Raw genomic sequence first — 14,097 nt, forward strand, 5'->3', positions numbered from 1 at the left:
GAGTATAGGGGCTGCGGCAAAACAGCTCTTTAGAGAGGAAAAGCCAACGTTGTCGGCACTTGCATTTCCAGGGCTGTGATGCAGTGCAATGACACATGATGCCCAGCGCCCAATTATCGATGGTGTCACTGTTTCCGCCTTTGGCCAAACTGAATATGAAGAGGAAGCCGGGGATGATCTGCAGCCCTGGCTTCCTCTTCATGTTCAGATAATATGAAGGCAGAGACAGTGACCCCAGCGCTTATTGGGCGCAGGCATCATGTGTCACAACACTGCATCACAGCCCCGGGAAAAGGGAGTGCCAACACTGCAGGAAAGGTGCCACCATGGGAGATGAGTATAAGTTTTATTATTTAACTAGATGGCAGTCCGATTCTAAAGAATCGGGAGTCTAGAATCCATATATACTTTATTTATTCAAATGTAAGAATAATACAATTAATAAATAATAGTAAGAAAGAACAAAAAATGGCTGCACTCACCAGCTCTTGACAATTCTTGTTATTTAAGGTACAGTTACACAGGATCCATGAACATGCTTATGAGGGGAGGGATGAAAGACATCAGACGACAACTTTGCGTGTTGTGGCAAATGCCACAACAACGGTTCTTTGCGAAAATAGCCAGTTAATAATAGGCAATAGTTCTTTGCAGGAATGCAGATATTAATAAATAGGCAGTTTATATTGCAGAGAAATTGCTGGGCAATAATGGACAATGTCCTTATGTGGCAAATAATAGAGCAATATACCCAATGTGGCAAAGAAGAGGTTAATAAACGGCAGTCTCTCAGTATAACAGTCAGTGAATAATAGGCAGTATATGGAGAAAACACCAAACAAAAGTTCAAAATTGGTGTGAAAATGTCACTGAACCACTTCACAACTAAATATATATAGTTTTGGTAAATGGTATTATCATTTTTTTGACGAAATTCGGCAGGAGCTTGAAGAGCAACGTCACTGGGCCCGCCTCCACGCAGTAGAAACTTGCTGTGAGGTAAAAATTCAAAAATCACACCAAAATGGCGGGCGGAGTGTGTCACAGTACGGCACGTTTCTGATTGGTCGCTCGCAGCAGGCGGCAACCAATCAGACACTGGACACTGTTGACGTCACTTATCTCCGGACATTATCTCCGCACATTAGCTCCGGACATTAGCTCCGGACAAAGCCACGGAAGTTGGCACAAATTGCAGGAAGTAGTATTCTAGGCAATTAATCTCCGGACATTAGCTCCGGACATTAGCTCCGGACATTAGCTCCGGACAAAGCCACGGAAGTTGGCACAAATTGCAGGAAGTAGTATTCTAGGCAATTAATCTCCGGACATTAGCTCCGGACATTAGCTCCGGACATTAGCTCCGGACAAAGCCACGGAAGTTGGCACAAATTGCAGGAAGTAGTATTCTAGGCAATTATATATTAGATAGAGGCCGAACATTTAGTTTAAGAAGGCGTTGTCCTAGAAGTGGGCAACCCCTTTAACTGCTACACCTTAAAGGGAACCTGTCACCTGAATTTGGCGGGACCGGTTTACGGTCATATGCGTGGAGTTTTTGGGTGTTTGATTCACCCTTTCCTTACCCGCTGGCTTCATGCTGGCCGCAATATTCGATTGAAGTTCATTCTATGTCCTCCGTAGTACATGCCTGCGCAAGGCAATCTTGCCTTCTCTAGCTTGGTAAACAAATGACTGTCATCAAGAACCCAAAGCACTTGTCAAACATGATCCTCATGTTCCTTATGAGAACCTGAGTAAACCAGGATCATCGTCCAAGTATATCACCACAAATCTAAACACCAAAAAAGAAAAAATATAATTTCTGAAGTTCTGAAACACTGCTGAAGTATTGGTCAAACTGAATGGCATCACCATATTTTCAAAGTGACCCTCCATTTTTTGTCTTAACAACAAAAAATTTCACAGTGACTGGTGATGTTATTCTTAGGTGATCCTTGGAGAAATGTTTTTTTTCTTCTCTAGCAATAAGGTGCCGCCTGCGCAATAGCAGCTATTGGATCACCTCTATATACAACGATAGCTGCTACTGCGCAGGCACCATTTTAAATTGTTTTTTTTGTAAGGACAGTACCCATGTGATTATGCTGTGATGCAGGTGCCACGGCTGGCACCTGCCTGCAGAAGGTTTTTTTTTCAATATGTACAGATATTCATTATGCAACCTTGGGGGTACGTCAGTGAGTGCTCAGTGACCTGTCAGATGCAATACAGATGCATATGTAAGCAGAGCACCACATGAAGCCCCCCAAACAGGCCGTCCTGGAGCACCAGAATCTCATTAACTGAAAATAAAGATTAAACCACAAGATGGATTTCATCAACCAAGGTATCATTATAATCAGTATAACGGCGCCAACCTGACACTGTGTGTAGGTTACTGTGCACAATCCTGCTGACAGGCTCCATTTAACCTTGTGAGTCCCCCAATCAATGTATTTTGTTTCACCAACCAGGTCATACCCAACACAACTTTAGCTGGAAAGGAAGGGAACACCATGCATTCATGTGCTGACAGTGGTTTTGGTGCTGCATTCATGTATCTACGGTGGTTTTGATGCTGAATTCATGCACTGATGGTGGTTTTGGCGATGCATTCATGTAATGATGGAGGTTTTGGCGATGCATTCATGTACTGATTGTAGTTTTGGCGATGCATTCATGTACTGATGGTGGTTTTGGTGCTGAATCCATGTACTGATGATGGTTTTGGCGATGCATTCATGTTCTGATGGTGGTTTTGGTGCTGAATTCATGTACTGATGATGGTTTTGGCGATGCATTCATGTTCTGATGGTGGTTTTGGTGCTGAATTCATGTACTGATGGTGGTTTTGGCGATGCATTCATGTTCTGATGGTGGTTTTGGTGCTGAATTCATGTACTGATGGTGCTTTTGGTGATGCATTCATGTTCTGATGGTGGTTTTGGTGCTGAATTCATGTACTGATGGTGCTTTTGGCGATGCATTCATGTTCTGATGGTGGTTTTGGTGCTGAATTCATGTACTGATGGTGGTTTTGGCGATGCATTCATGTTGTGATGGTGGTTTTGGTGATGCATTCATGTTCTGATAGTGGTTTTGGCGATGCATTCATGTACTGATGGTGGATCTGGTGCTGCATTCATATACTGATGGTGGTTTTGGCGATGCATTCATGTACTGATGGTGGATCTGGTGCTGCAGTCATGTACTGATGGTGGTTTTGGCGATGCATTCATGTACTGATGGTGGTTTTGGCGATGCATTCATGTACTGATGGTGGATCTGGTGCTACATTCATGAACGAATGGTGTTTCTAGTGTTTCATTCATAAACCAATAGTGGTTTTGGAGCTGAATTCCTTTATTAATGATGGTTCTAGTGCTGCATTCATGTACTGAAAGTGGTTCTGATCTTGTACACAAGGGGCAATCCATAATGTGCTTTATAGCTATGTTAAAACTGAAAAATCCCCAAAATGTAGCGTTTTGAGACTACACGTTGGATTTGCTGACTCTGCGCTAAACACTCAGTGTAAGTTAGCGCATGTTCACACTGAGTGAAGCAGACACTGAGTTCTAAAACTTTCAATCCTTGTTAAATAATGAAAACTTGATGCTGCCGATGTACAGACTGCGGTTGTTGTGATGTAGGCAGCTAAGTAAGGCTACGTTCACATTGGCGTTCCGCCAATGTGCGTCGCTGTTGCGCCGGCGACGCAGCGGCGACGCAGCGGCGACGCAGCGGCGACGCGCCCCTATGTTTAACATAGGGGACGCGTGCGTCGTTTTGGTGGCGTTTTTCGCCACGTGCGTCGTTTCCGACGCTAGCGTCGGACGCAAGAAAACGCTACATGTAGCATTTTCTGTGCGTCCGATTTTCGTCGGAAAACGACGCACACGTCGCAAAACGCGCGCGTTTTTGCGCGCGTTTTAGCGTGCGTCGCGCGTTGCGTCGCCGACGCACGGCGGTGCAACGCTAATGTGAACGTAGCGTCACCGGTTCCATTTTATTGCTGCTGTTGGGATTGTGTCACTGACACAAAGCGTCCGAGAGGATCCAGCGGTGAGAACATCCTGAACACTCACACTGACACAGCCGCCACCTCCAAGGACAATTCGAAATGTGGCTGCAAGAGCAGAGAAGGTAAAGGGGAAATTATGGTGAGCTGGGATTGGACAGAATTCTCCGCAAGGCATTCTGGGAAGTGAGGGAAAGGGGTTTGTGCTCTCAACTAAGGGCAAACGTCACAGAAGTGATTGCTCGCCCTCTCCGGTGCCTGCAGAAGAGAGCAGTGACAGGCCGCCCGCAGGTTAGACCAGTGTGGTGACAGCCGCAGAGCGAGCGCAACACAATGTGTACCTCCGCGCTACCCGTACGATGACGTATGTAGGAGGGCGGGGTGAAGGCCAGCACCCGGAAGCTGCAGAGCGTGCCGGGGAGAGAAGTGCCAGAGATTCGGGTAACAGAGCCGCTCACTCGGGTGTGTCCTGTCACGTGCGCTGCGCCCACTCGTGTGTGGCGTCAGAGAGAGTGTGCCCTGTCAGCCAGCACCCCAGACCTGCTGTAGTGTGGAGGGTCGTCCCCAGGCAGCAGGTGGTCTGCTGCAGTCACAAGCTCCATCCTCCCACAGGGCAGAGACAGTGTGCCTGCAGTCAGTGCCACCCCGTGAGTGGGGCAGTTTGTGCAGGAAGCACGTGGTTCCTACAGCTCATTCCCATACTTGTGTGTGGGCACTGCTGCCTGGGAATCCACCTGTAGTGCATGATGCCCGGACCCTCCCGTTACCGTTCATTCACCAAGGATCCCACCTAGAGAGCAGAGTGGGTCTTACCTGACATTGTAGGCGAGAGAGGGTCACATGCAACACCCCCATTACTGTGCCCATACTAATAGTGTCACACTGGGACACGGGGGTGCAGGCAGCTCTGCTGGTGGCAGGGGGTCATTGCAGGCTGTAAGCTTTCTTGAAGAGATGGGTTTTCTGAAAAGTCCTAATGTGGTAGATTGTCAGATGTGTTGGGCCATGAGATACTCTGCAGAAGTCTTGGAAGTGAGAAGGAGGTCTCGGGAGGACCGGAGGTTGCATGATATCAGGAGATTAGTTTGGAGCTTCACGGAGGAGACAGATTATGGACGGCTTTGTAGGTCAATGTTAGTAGCTTGAACTGGATGCGTTGGGGAGCCAATGAAGGTACTTGCAGCAGGGAGAAGCCGAGTAGAGAGAGGTTAGTCGGACAGTAGAGTTAGAGAGTACCTCTCGCCAGAAAAAAATGCTGTTAACCTGCAGATATAGGGTTATTAAAGGGAACATGTCACCCCCAAAATCGAAGATGAGCTAAGCCCACCGGCATCAGGGGCTTATCTTCAGCATTCTGTAATGCTGTAGATAAGCCCCCGATGTATCCTGAAAGATGAGAAAAAGAGGTTAGATTATGCTCACCCAGGGGCGGTCTCGGTCCGGTTATGGTCTGATGGGCGTTGCGGTCCGGGGCCTCCCATCTTCATAGGATGATGTCCTCTTCTTGTCTTCACGCTGTGGCTCCGGCGTACTTTGTCTGCCCTGTTAATGGCAGAGCAGAGTACCGCAGTGCGCAGGCGCTGGGCCTCTCTGACCTTTCCCGGCGCCTGCGCACTGCAGTACTTTGCTCTGCCCTCAACAGGGCAAAGTACGTCTGCTCTGGAGCCGCAGCGTGAAGACCAGAAGAGGATGTCATCCTATGAAGATAGGAGGTGCTGGGCCACGATGCCCATCAGACAGGACCGCAGCGGGACCGCCCCTGGGTGAGTATAATCTAACCTCTTCTTCTCTTCTTTTAGGGTACATCGGGGGGCTTATCTACAGCATTACAGAATGACCTTACACAAATGCTGCAGGGAGAAAATGAACTTTATTCCTCCCAGCAGCGTTCCAGTTTTAGTCACTGCTCTGAGTATAGAGAGTGGAGGCTGTAACTGCACCCCCAGCCCTGACTGACACTTGCTCTTAATTAGGGCTGGCTGTCAGTCAGTGCTGGGGGTGCAGTTACAGCCTCCACTCTCTATACTCAGAGCAGTGACTGAATTGGCGCTGCCGAGAGAAACAAAGTTTATTTTCGCCCCTCAGCATTCGGCTAAGTGCATATTCCACGGAGGTTAATAACGCTATTAACTTGCAGGTTAATAGTGTTTTTCTGGTGACAAGTTCCTTTTAAGGACTGACTGAAGAGGTGTGATAGTGCTAGCTGGTAGGCCACACAGGAGGATGTTGCAGTAGTCAAGGCAGGAGAGGATAAAGGCTTGTAAAATCATTTTAGTAGATTCAGGGCTGATGGAAGGAGGGATTCTTGAAATATTTTTGAGTTGGAGGCGACAGCAGGTGTCAAGCGCTTGAATGTGTGGTATAAAGGACAATGCAGAGTCGAGATTTGCTCTGAGGCAGCAGACTTCCAGTACCGGGGAGAGTGTGAAGTCATTTACTCTGATGGAGCGATCATGTAGGTGAGATGAAGGAAAGATGAGTTCAGTTTTGTCCACATTGAGGTTTAGGAAGCTCGCTGAGAAGAATATGGCTGACATTCCAGGATTCTGGACAGCAGAGAGGTGATATCTGGACCAGACAGGTAGATGTGAGTGTCATCAGCATATAGGTGGTACCAGAAGCCATGGAACTTTATCAGTTGTCCCAGGCCAAAGGTATAGATGAAGAAGAGTAGGGATCCCAAGCGCCTTGATGGACACCAACAAAGAGAGAAGGCGGGATGAGGAGGTAGTATGGGAGTGGTACACTAAATTCAATGGATGAAAAGTAGGAGATTCACGAGAGAGGGCAAGGTCTTTGATGCCAAGGCAAAAAAGGATCTTTAGTAGGAGGGAGTGGTCAACTGTGTCAAAGGTAGAGGACAAGTCTAAAAGGAGGAGTATAGAGAATTGTCTGTTAGCTTTTCAGTAAGCAGTTAGTAATTTTGGTTGGGGCAGTTTCGGTGGAGTAGTTTGAAAGCAAAGGGAAGGTACCAGAAGATAATAATAGGTATGAGGTTGAAGAGATGGCTTAGGACTGGGCTACGGATGGCTGGGATAGGGCTGGAGAGGATCTGCAGGGAATAATGGCAGAGGATCCCCAAATCCAGGTGTGAAAAACTTGTTGCATGATTCCCAAGAAGACTCATGGCTGTACTAGCTCAAAAGGATGCTTCTACTCAATACTGAGCAAAGGGTCTGAATACTTATGACCATGTGATATTTCATTTTTTTATTTTTTTTAGTACATTTTCAAAAATGTCTACATTTCTGTTTTTTTTTTTTTTTGTCAAGATGGGGTGCAGAGTGTACATTAATGTGAAAAAAATGAACTTTTTTGAATTTACCAAATGGCTGCAATGAAACAAGGAGTGAAAAATTGAGAGGTCTGAATACATTCTGTACCCACTGTAAATCTGTGCTGCACTTTATGTACATGCTCAGTAGTTGGGCAGCGCTGTGAAGTCGGAGGTTTGTCTTACCGACTACACAGCCCTGATTACAAGCTTTAATGGGCATGAAGGTGTTCAGATAATTGAAATGAACTCCCTTTTCTGACATGTAAATAAGCACAGATATTCATACCATGTTCCCTATCCGGGTGTAAAAAATTGTTGTCGAGGGGTCCTGTAAGTTGGTACAGAGATTAAGGTTGCACATGGACCCTGGAACCTCTGACCTATATGGGAATACCAATATTATTAAGGATCCTTGATATTTGGGGGCCACAAGCTTGATCTTATACCACTGCTACCTTCAAAATATTTCTTTAATCCCATTATTGTAGTTGACAAGCGGTATTATGTCATATGCTGGTAGCAACAATCTCTGAACCTCCCAGGCTTGAGATGAGAGGCGATGGCGTGCCTCATTAGTAAGGGCTCAGTTACACTGGCCCATGCCGGTCGTTTCCAATACCCACAGAAACAATTGGTAATAGATCATTCTGTGTATACAGACTGCCATTGTTCTCAGCGGAACCTGTACTGTTTACACAAGATGTTGTGCTGCCAAGAACAATGATTTTTAGTGTAAAAATTAATTCACTCGCTAATCAAGTGATTGGCAGCATGATCTCTATAATCGGCCAGTGTAAATGTCCCTTTAGGACAGTATCTGCCCTATGAGTGCGTATTGTTTCTGTGGAGACTATGGGGACAGTGAAGTTCCCTGGCTGCTAGTGTTGAGTTCACTTTCACAAGTGACTCCCAAAATAAAGAAACAATTGTAGTAAAGTTTAAATCTGTATGGCTTTATTCACACACCAGTATTTCTGTGCCCAAACATAGAACAGGTGTCAATCTTTCAATTTTATAGTTTTTCGCTTTGAGTTCCACTTCTGACTTTGGCTTACAAACACTGATGTGTGAAAAACCCTAAGATTTACAGTTTATTACATTGCAAGTAGTTACTGTGACCTAGTTACGACGTCACTGTCAGGAAGACCTGGCTGATGGTTCTGTAACCCTCGCCTGATGCGGTAGCAGTGGCACGGGCACCATAGAGCGAACACCATTGGCAGAAAAAAAAACCTAGTGTATGTTGACTGACAAACTGCAAATTAGATTTATTATATTTTAGATTTTTTTCCAATAATACACTGCTTATATAAGAGACAGATTACCACTTATGGTTAGAGGAAAACTGGCAATCTAAAGCCGTTTAAACCTTTTAAACTCATGCTCTGAGTCCCCAAACTAGGACGTGGTCTTAAAGGTCGGACTGTCAGTCTAACCCGTTATCAGCAGGTTTGGCCAACATTAGTCAGATGTCTATAGGGGCTTGTAGTTTACACTGTCCGTTTAGTATATCAGCCCTGCAGTATGAACCTGGCCTTAAGTTTAGACAAGCATATAAAAATATTCAGTTTTTTTCTTTTTTGTCCAAAAGAAATGGCCTGTTTTTTTTTCTCTCCAGCTAGTGGTCTTTGAGTCTGTTTTTGACTTCTGTATGATATTCATTTTTTAAGTTCTTCATTACTATGAGACCTTTGCAGTGGATCCAGTAAAAATGAATGCAATATGGATGTCTGCATTGCATCTGTGTTTTTTTTTAACATTGAATTGCTGCTCTTTCAGATCCCATTTTCATCACATAACTGGTGAATGAACCAAGGTCGTCTATATGTGCAGCCCACCCTGCTGGAAGAATGACAGATGACAAGGACGTACTCAGAGATGTATGGTCAGGGCGAATACCGGCATGCTTCACATTATATCAGGATGAACTCACTGAAAGGGAAGCTGAACCTTACTATGTAAGTCCTATCAGGGTAGGTGGGACAAGTTCTCAAAATATAAGAAATGAAATGGTTAATATCCTCCTTGCATAGCAAATGTCTGCCTTTACGTCTTTGCATCTGATGGGGGTTTTATACATTTTGCAGTCTTTCAAAGTAAACAAAAAACCTGTCTGAAAGTAGAAGCTGCACTGTTGCCCAATACTTTTTTTTACAGGGTCATTGTGCCACCATGAAGTTCTTTGCCTTTAAAATGCCATCACAATTCGTATACTTCCCATGTCAGTATGTGACCTCTTTGATATCTGTCATCTTTTCAGTATATTTTTTTTGAATAATGTGAATAGCACAATAAAGAATGGTAGTAAAATTCCAAGGTTATGTTCACGTCTAGGTTAGAGGCTGTTAGCGGCTCTGTAAATTCTGTCACAATTAATGAGCATGGATGAGTGAGGTTACTGTAAGGCTACGTTCACATTCGGCGTTTTTGCTGTTTTTTTTTTTTCTACAGGAAAGCCCGAGTGCTTGACAGAAGCTGCTGCAAAAAATCCAGGTTTTGCGGTGTTTTTCGTGCGTTTTTTTTTTTTCCATTCATTTTAGTGGGTGAAAAACGCTGAAAGAAATCACATGCCCAAAAAATGCAGCAAAGCACAAAATACTGATGACTGAAAAATCAAACTGTGTGCTTGAGATTTCTGACATCTCATAGACATAGCTGGTACTGTCAAATGCAGCTTAAAATTAGCATAAAAAAGCCACAAAAAATGCTTCAAAATCGCCCAGTGTGAACATAGCCTAAAAGCGATGGATGTATTATAATGTTGTATAAGGCCCCTTTCACACATCAGTTTTTTGCCGTCAGTCACAATCCGTTGGCTCAATGGATCCGTCATAGATTGTGAAAAACTGATGCGACGGATCTGTTTTTTGGATGGATCCGACTAGTGGATCTGGCTAATGGGATCGGAGCATGCTCAGTTAAAAAAAAAAAAAAAATGGTATCCGTCGCCGGATTCTGTCATTTGACTGATCCGGCGCCATAGGCTTCCATTCTAGCAAATGACAGATGGTGACGGATCTGTCACTGTCCATTTTTTCAACGTACACAAAAAACATTACTTTGTCCGGTGTCTCCGGCCGCCAGACAAACAATTTTCGACGGATCTGGCGAATGACGGATGAAACGTGAGGCGCTAATACAAGTCTATGATAAGAAAACGGATCTGGCGGCATCAGTCTCTGGATCCTTTTTTTTTTTTTTTCAACATTCGACAGATTGCAAAAAACTGATATGTGAAAGTGGCCCAAGTTAGTGGGGTCTGCTGGTTGCTACTAGTCTCCATGAGACAGGCCCAGCAGTGCTTTCATGTATGTTGGAAATCATGACACAAGAGTGAACAGAGCCTAAATGTTTGCAGTGTATTGGAAATATTTAGCAATAATGTAGTTTTAGCCCTTTTCTGTAATAGTAGAAGAGTGGACATACAGTGCCTACAAGTAGTATTCAACCCCCTGCAGATTTAGCAGGTTTACACATTTGGAATTAACTTGGCATTGTGACATTTGGACTGTAGATCAGCCTGGAAGTGTGAAATGCACTGCAGCAAAAAAGAATGTTATTTCTTTGTTTATTTTTTTTTTAAATTGTGAAAAGTCTTTTCAGAGAGTTATTTATTATTCAACCCCTCAACCCACCAGAATTCTGTTTGGTTCCCCTAAAGTATGAAGAAGTAGTTCAGGCACAAAGAACAATGAGCTTCACATGTTTGGATTAATTATCTCTTTTTCCAGCCTTTTCTGACTATTTAAGACCCTCCCCAAACTTGTGAACAGCACTCATACCTGGTCAACATGGGAAAGACAAAGGAGCATTCCAAGGCCATCAGAGACCAGATCGTGGAGGGTCACAAGGCTGGCAAGGGGTACAAAACCCTTTCCAAGGAGTTGGGCCTACCTGTCTCCACTGTTGGGAGCATCATCCGGAAGTGGAAGGCTTATGGAACTACTGTTAGCCTTCCACGGCCTGGACAGCCTTTGAAAGTTTCCTTCCGTGCCGAGGCCAGGCTTGTCCGAAGAGTCAAGGCTAACCCAAGGACAACAAGGAAGGAGCTCCGGGAAGATCTCATGGCAGTGGGGACATTGGTTTCAGTCAATACCATAAGTAACGTACTCCACCGCAATGGTCTCCGTTCCAGACGAGCCCGTAAGGTACCTTTACTTTCAAAGCATCATGTCAAGGCTCGTCTACAGTTCGCTCATGATCACTTGGAGGACTCTGAGACTGACTGGTTCAAGGTTCTCTGGTCTGATGAGACCAAGATCGAGATCTTTGGTGCCAACCACACACGTGATGTTTGGAGACTGGATGGCACTGCATACGACCCCAAGAATACCATCCCTACAGTCAGGCATGGTGGTGGCAGCATCATGCTGCGGGGCTGTTTCTCAGCCAAGGGGCCTGGCCATCTGGTCCGCATCCATGGGAAGATGGATAGCACGGCCTACCTGGAGATTTTGGCCAAGAACCTCCGCTCCTCCATCAAGGATCTTAAGATGGGTCGTCATTTCATCTTCCAACAAGACAACGACCCAAAGCACACAGCCAAGAAAACCAAGGCCTGGTTCAAGAGGCAAAAAATCAAGGTGTTGCAGTGGCCTAGTCAGTCTCCTGACCTTGACCCAATTGAAAACTTGTGGAAGGAGTTCAAGATTAAAGTCCACATGAGACACCCAAAGAACCTAGATAACTTGGAGAAGATGTGCATGGAGGAGTGGGCCAAGATAACTCCAGAGACCTGTGCCGGCCTGATCAGGTCTTATAAAAGACGATTATTAGCTGTAATTGCAAACAAAGGTTATTCCACAAAATATTAAACCTAGGGGTTGAATAATAATTGACCCACACTTTTATGTTTAAAATTTATAAAAATTTAACTGAGCAACAAAACTTTTTGGTTTGTAAGATTTATGCATCTGTTAATAAATCCTGCTCTTGTTTGAAGTTTGAAGACTCTAACTTATTTGCATCTTATTAAACCTGCTAAATCTGCAGGGGGTTGAATACTACTTGTAGGCACTGTAACTGGATGGCATTTAAAATGACCGTGCTTTATAAAAGCTGCCTCCTCCTAGCAGATCAAGCTGTTTAATACAAGGTCACTCTTTGTTTTTATGCATTTGGACACAATGATTTATACAGTACATCTGGCTTTTTAATCTGTGTTTATCAGAAAACAATCCTGCTCTCACATCAATGGCTGGAACTGTGCTTGTAATGTCTGGAGGCACAATAAATTACATCTGCTTATGCCCAGAAAGCTGAATGCTGTTCACTCTCTTGAACTGGCGTGAATCAAATGGAAATTTTTCAGCGTATTAAATTCTTGTTTATTAATACAGACCTCTCATGGAAGTACATGTTCGCAGTTTAGCACCGGACAATATGTATTCGGTACGAACCCCAAACTTCTAGATTTGCTGACCGCTAGCAAAAATGTATAATATGTAGCACAGTGCTTCCTCAGTTACTAGGTCAAACGTGGCTAGCTCTTGTCGTTGTGTGTGTGTGTGTGTTTTTTTTTTTTTTTTATTCCCACTGCTTTGATGGCATTTTTTTTTTTACCGTGCATACTAGAGTATAAGCCGAGATTTTCAGCCCATTTTTGGGGGGCTGAAAGTCCCCCTCTCGGCTTATACTCGAGTGAGTCATACCCAGGAGTTGGCAGGGGAGGGGGAGTGGGGGCTGTCTAATTATACTCACCTGCTCCTGGCGCAGTCCCTGCACATCTTTTCCCCGACGCCGGCAGCTTCTTCCAGTACTGAGCGATCACATGGTAATGAATATGCTGCTCCACCTCCCATAGGGGTGGAGCCCCATATTCATTACTGTAATGAGCGGTAACTGTGACCGCTCAATACAGGAAGAAGCTGCGGCGTCAGGGAAGCCAGGGACTGCACCGCGCCAGGAGCAGGTGAGTATAACGGGGAGGGGAGCGCTGCATGATATTGACCTGCTCCTCCTTCCGGCGCTGCTCCATCTTCAGCGTCTTCTGCAGTGACGCTCAGGTCAGAGGGCGCGGTGTCGTGGTTAGTGCGCGCCCTCTGCCTGAACGTCAGTGCAGAAGACGCTGAAGATGGAGCAGCGCCGGAACGAAGTCAGGTGAATATTGAAAGTGACGGGGGCCTGAGTGATGGAGAGGTGAGTATGTGATTTTTTTTTTTTTTTTTTTTTAAATCGCAGCCACAGCAAATGGGGCAAGTGTCTGTATGGAGCATCTTATGGGGCCATAATCAAGGTTTGTGCAGCATTATATTGGGCAAATGTATCTATGGAGCATCTTATGGGGCCATTGTTAACCTTTATGCAGGATTATATGGGGCATATTTTAATATGGAGCATCTTATGGGGCCATTATAAACTTTATGGAGCGTTATATGGGGCTCCTGATTCAATATGGATATTCAAAAACACTTAACCTACTGATGTCTCAATTAATTTTACTTTTATTGGTATCTATTTTTACTTTTGACATTTACCGGTAGCTGCTTCATTTCCCACCCTAGGCTTATACTCGAGTCATTAAGTTTTCCCAGTTTTTTTGTGGCAAAATTAGGGGGGTCAGCTTATACTCGAGTATATACGGTAATTTGCCGTATTGCTCCACAGATCTGTGCTTTTATTTAGTGCTAATTTTTAAGGTCTTTAACAAGAAGTAGAAGTCCTCGTAGAAAACACAGGAGTATTTGGTTGGCTCCTGTGTGAGGGAGAGTTGGGTGAAATATCTAGCCCACCAAACCATCGTTCTGCCAACAGCTATCTAAAGTCTCTGGGACTTTATGCTAATGAGAAATGAGGT

At 44.8% G+C, this 14,097-nt stretch overlaps 1 protein-coding gene across 7 annotated transcripts in view; it reads left to right on the forward strand.

Moving 5' to 3' along the window:
* The first annotated feature begins 4,241 nt into the window (after nt 1–4,241).
* ATG5 (autophagy related 5) overlaps nt 4,242–14,097 on the forward strand; it is a 260,439-nt gene continuing 250,583 nt past the window's right edge. For 2 of the 7 annotated variants that reach the window (XM_069726286.1, XM_069726293.1), the window contains exons 1-2: nt 4,395–4,486; nt 9,081–9,274. In XM_069726286.1, the coding sequence (XP_069582387.1) occupies nt 9,152–9,274 (123 nt within the window). In that variant the 5' untranslated portion in view covers nt 4,395–4,486; nt 9,081–9,151. Of the gene's footprint in view, nt 4,487–9,080; nt 9,275–14,097 lie in introns of all 7 variants that reach the window. The other 5 variants (XM_069726288.1, XM_069726292.1, XM_069726291.1 and 2 more) reach the window with 5 other exon arrangements.

The sequence above is a fragment of the Ranitomeya imitator genome, chromosome 5 (assembly GCF_032444005.1).
Source record: "Ranitomeya imitator isolate aRanImi1 chromosome 5, aRanImi1.pri, whole genome shotgun sequence".
Classification (NCBI taxonomy): domain Eukaryota; kingdom Metazoa; phylum Chordata; class Amphibia; order Anura; family Dendrobatidae; genus Ranitomeya; species Ranitomeya imitator.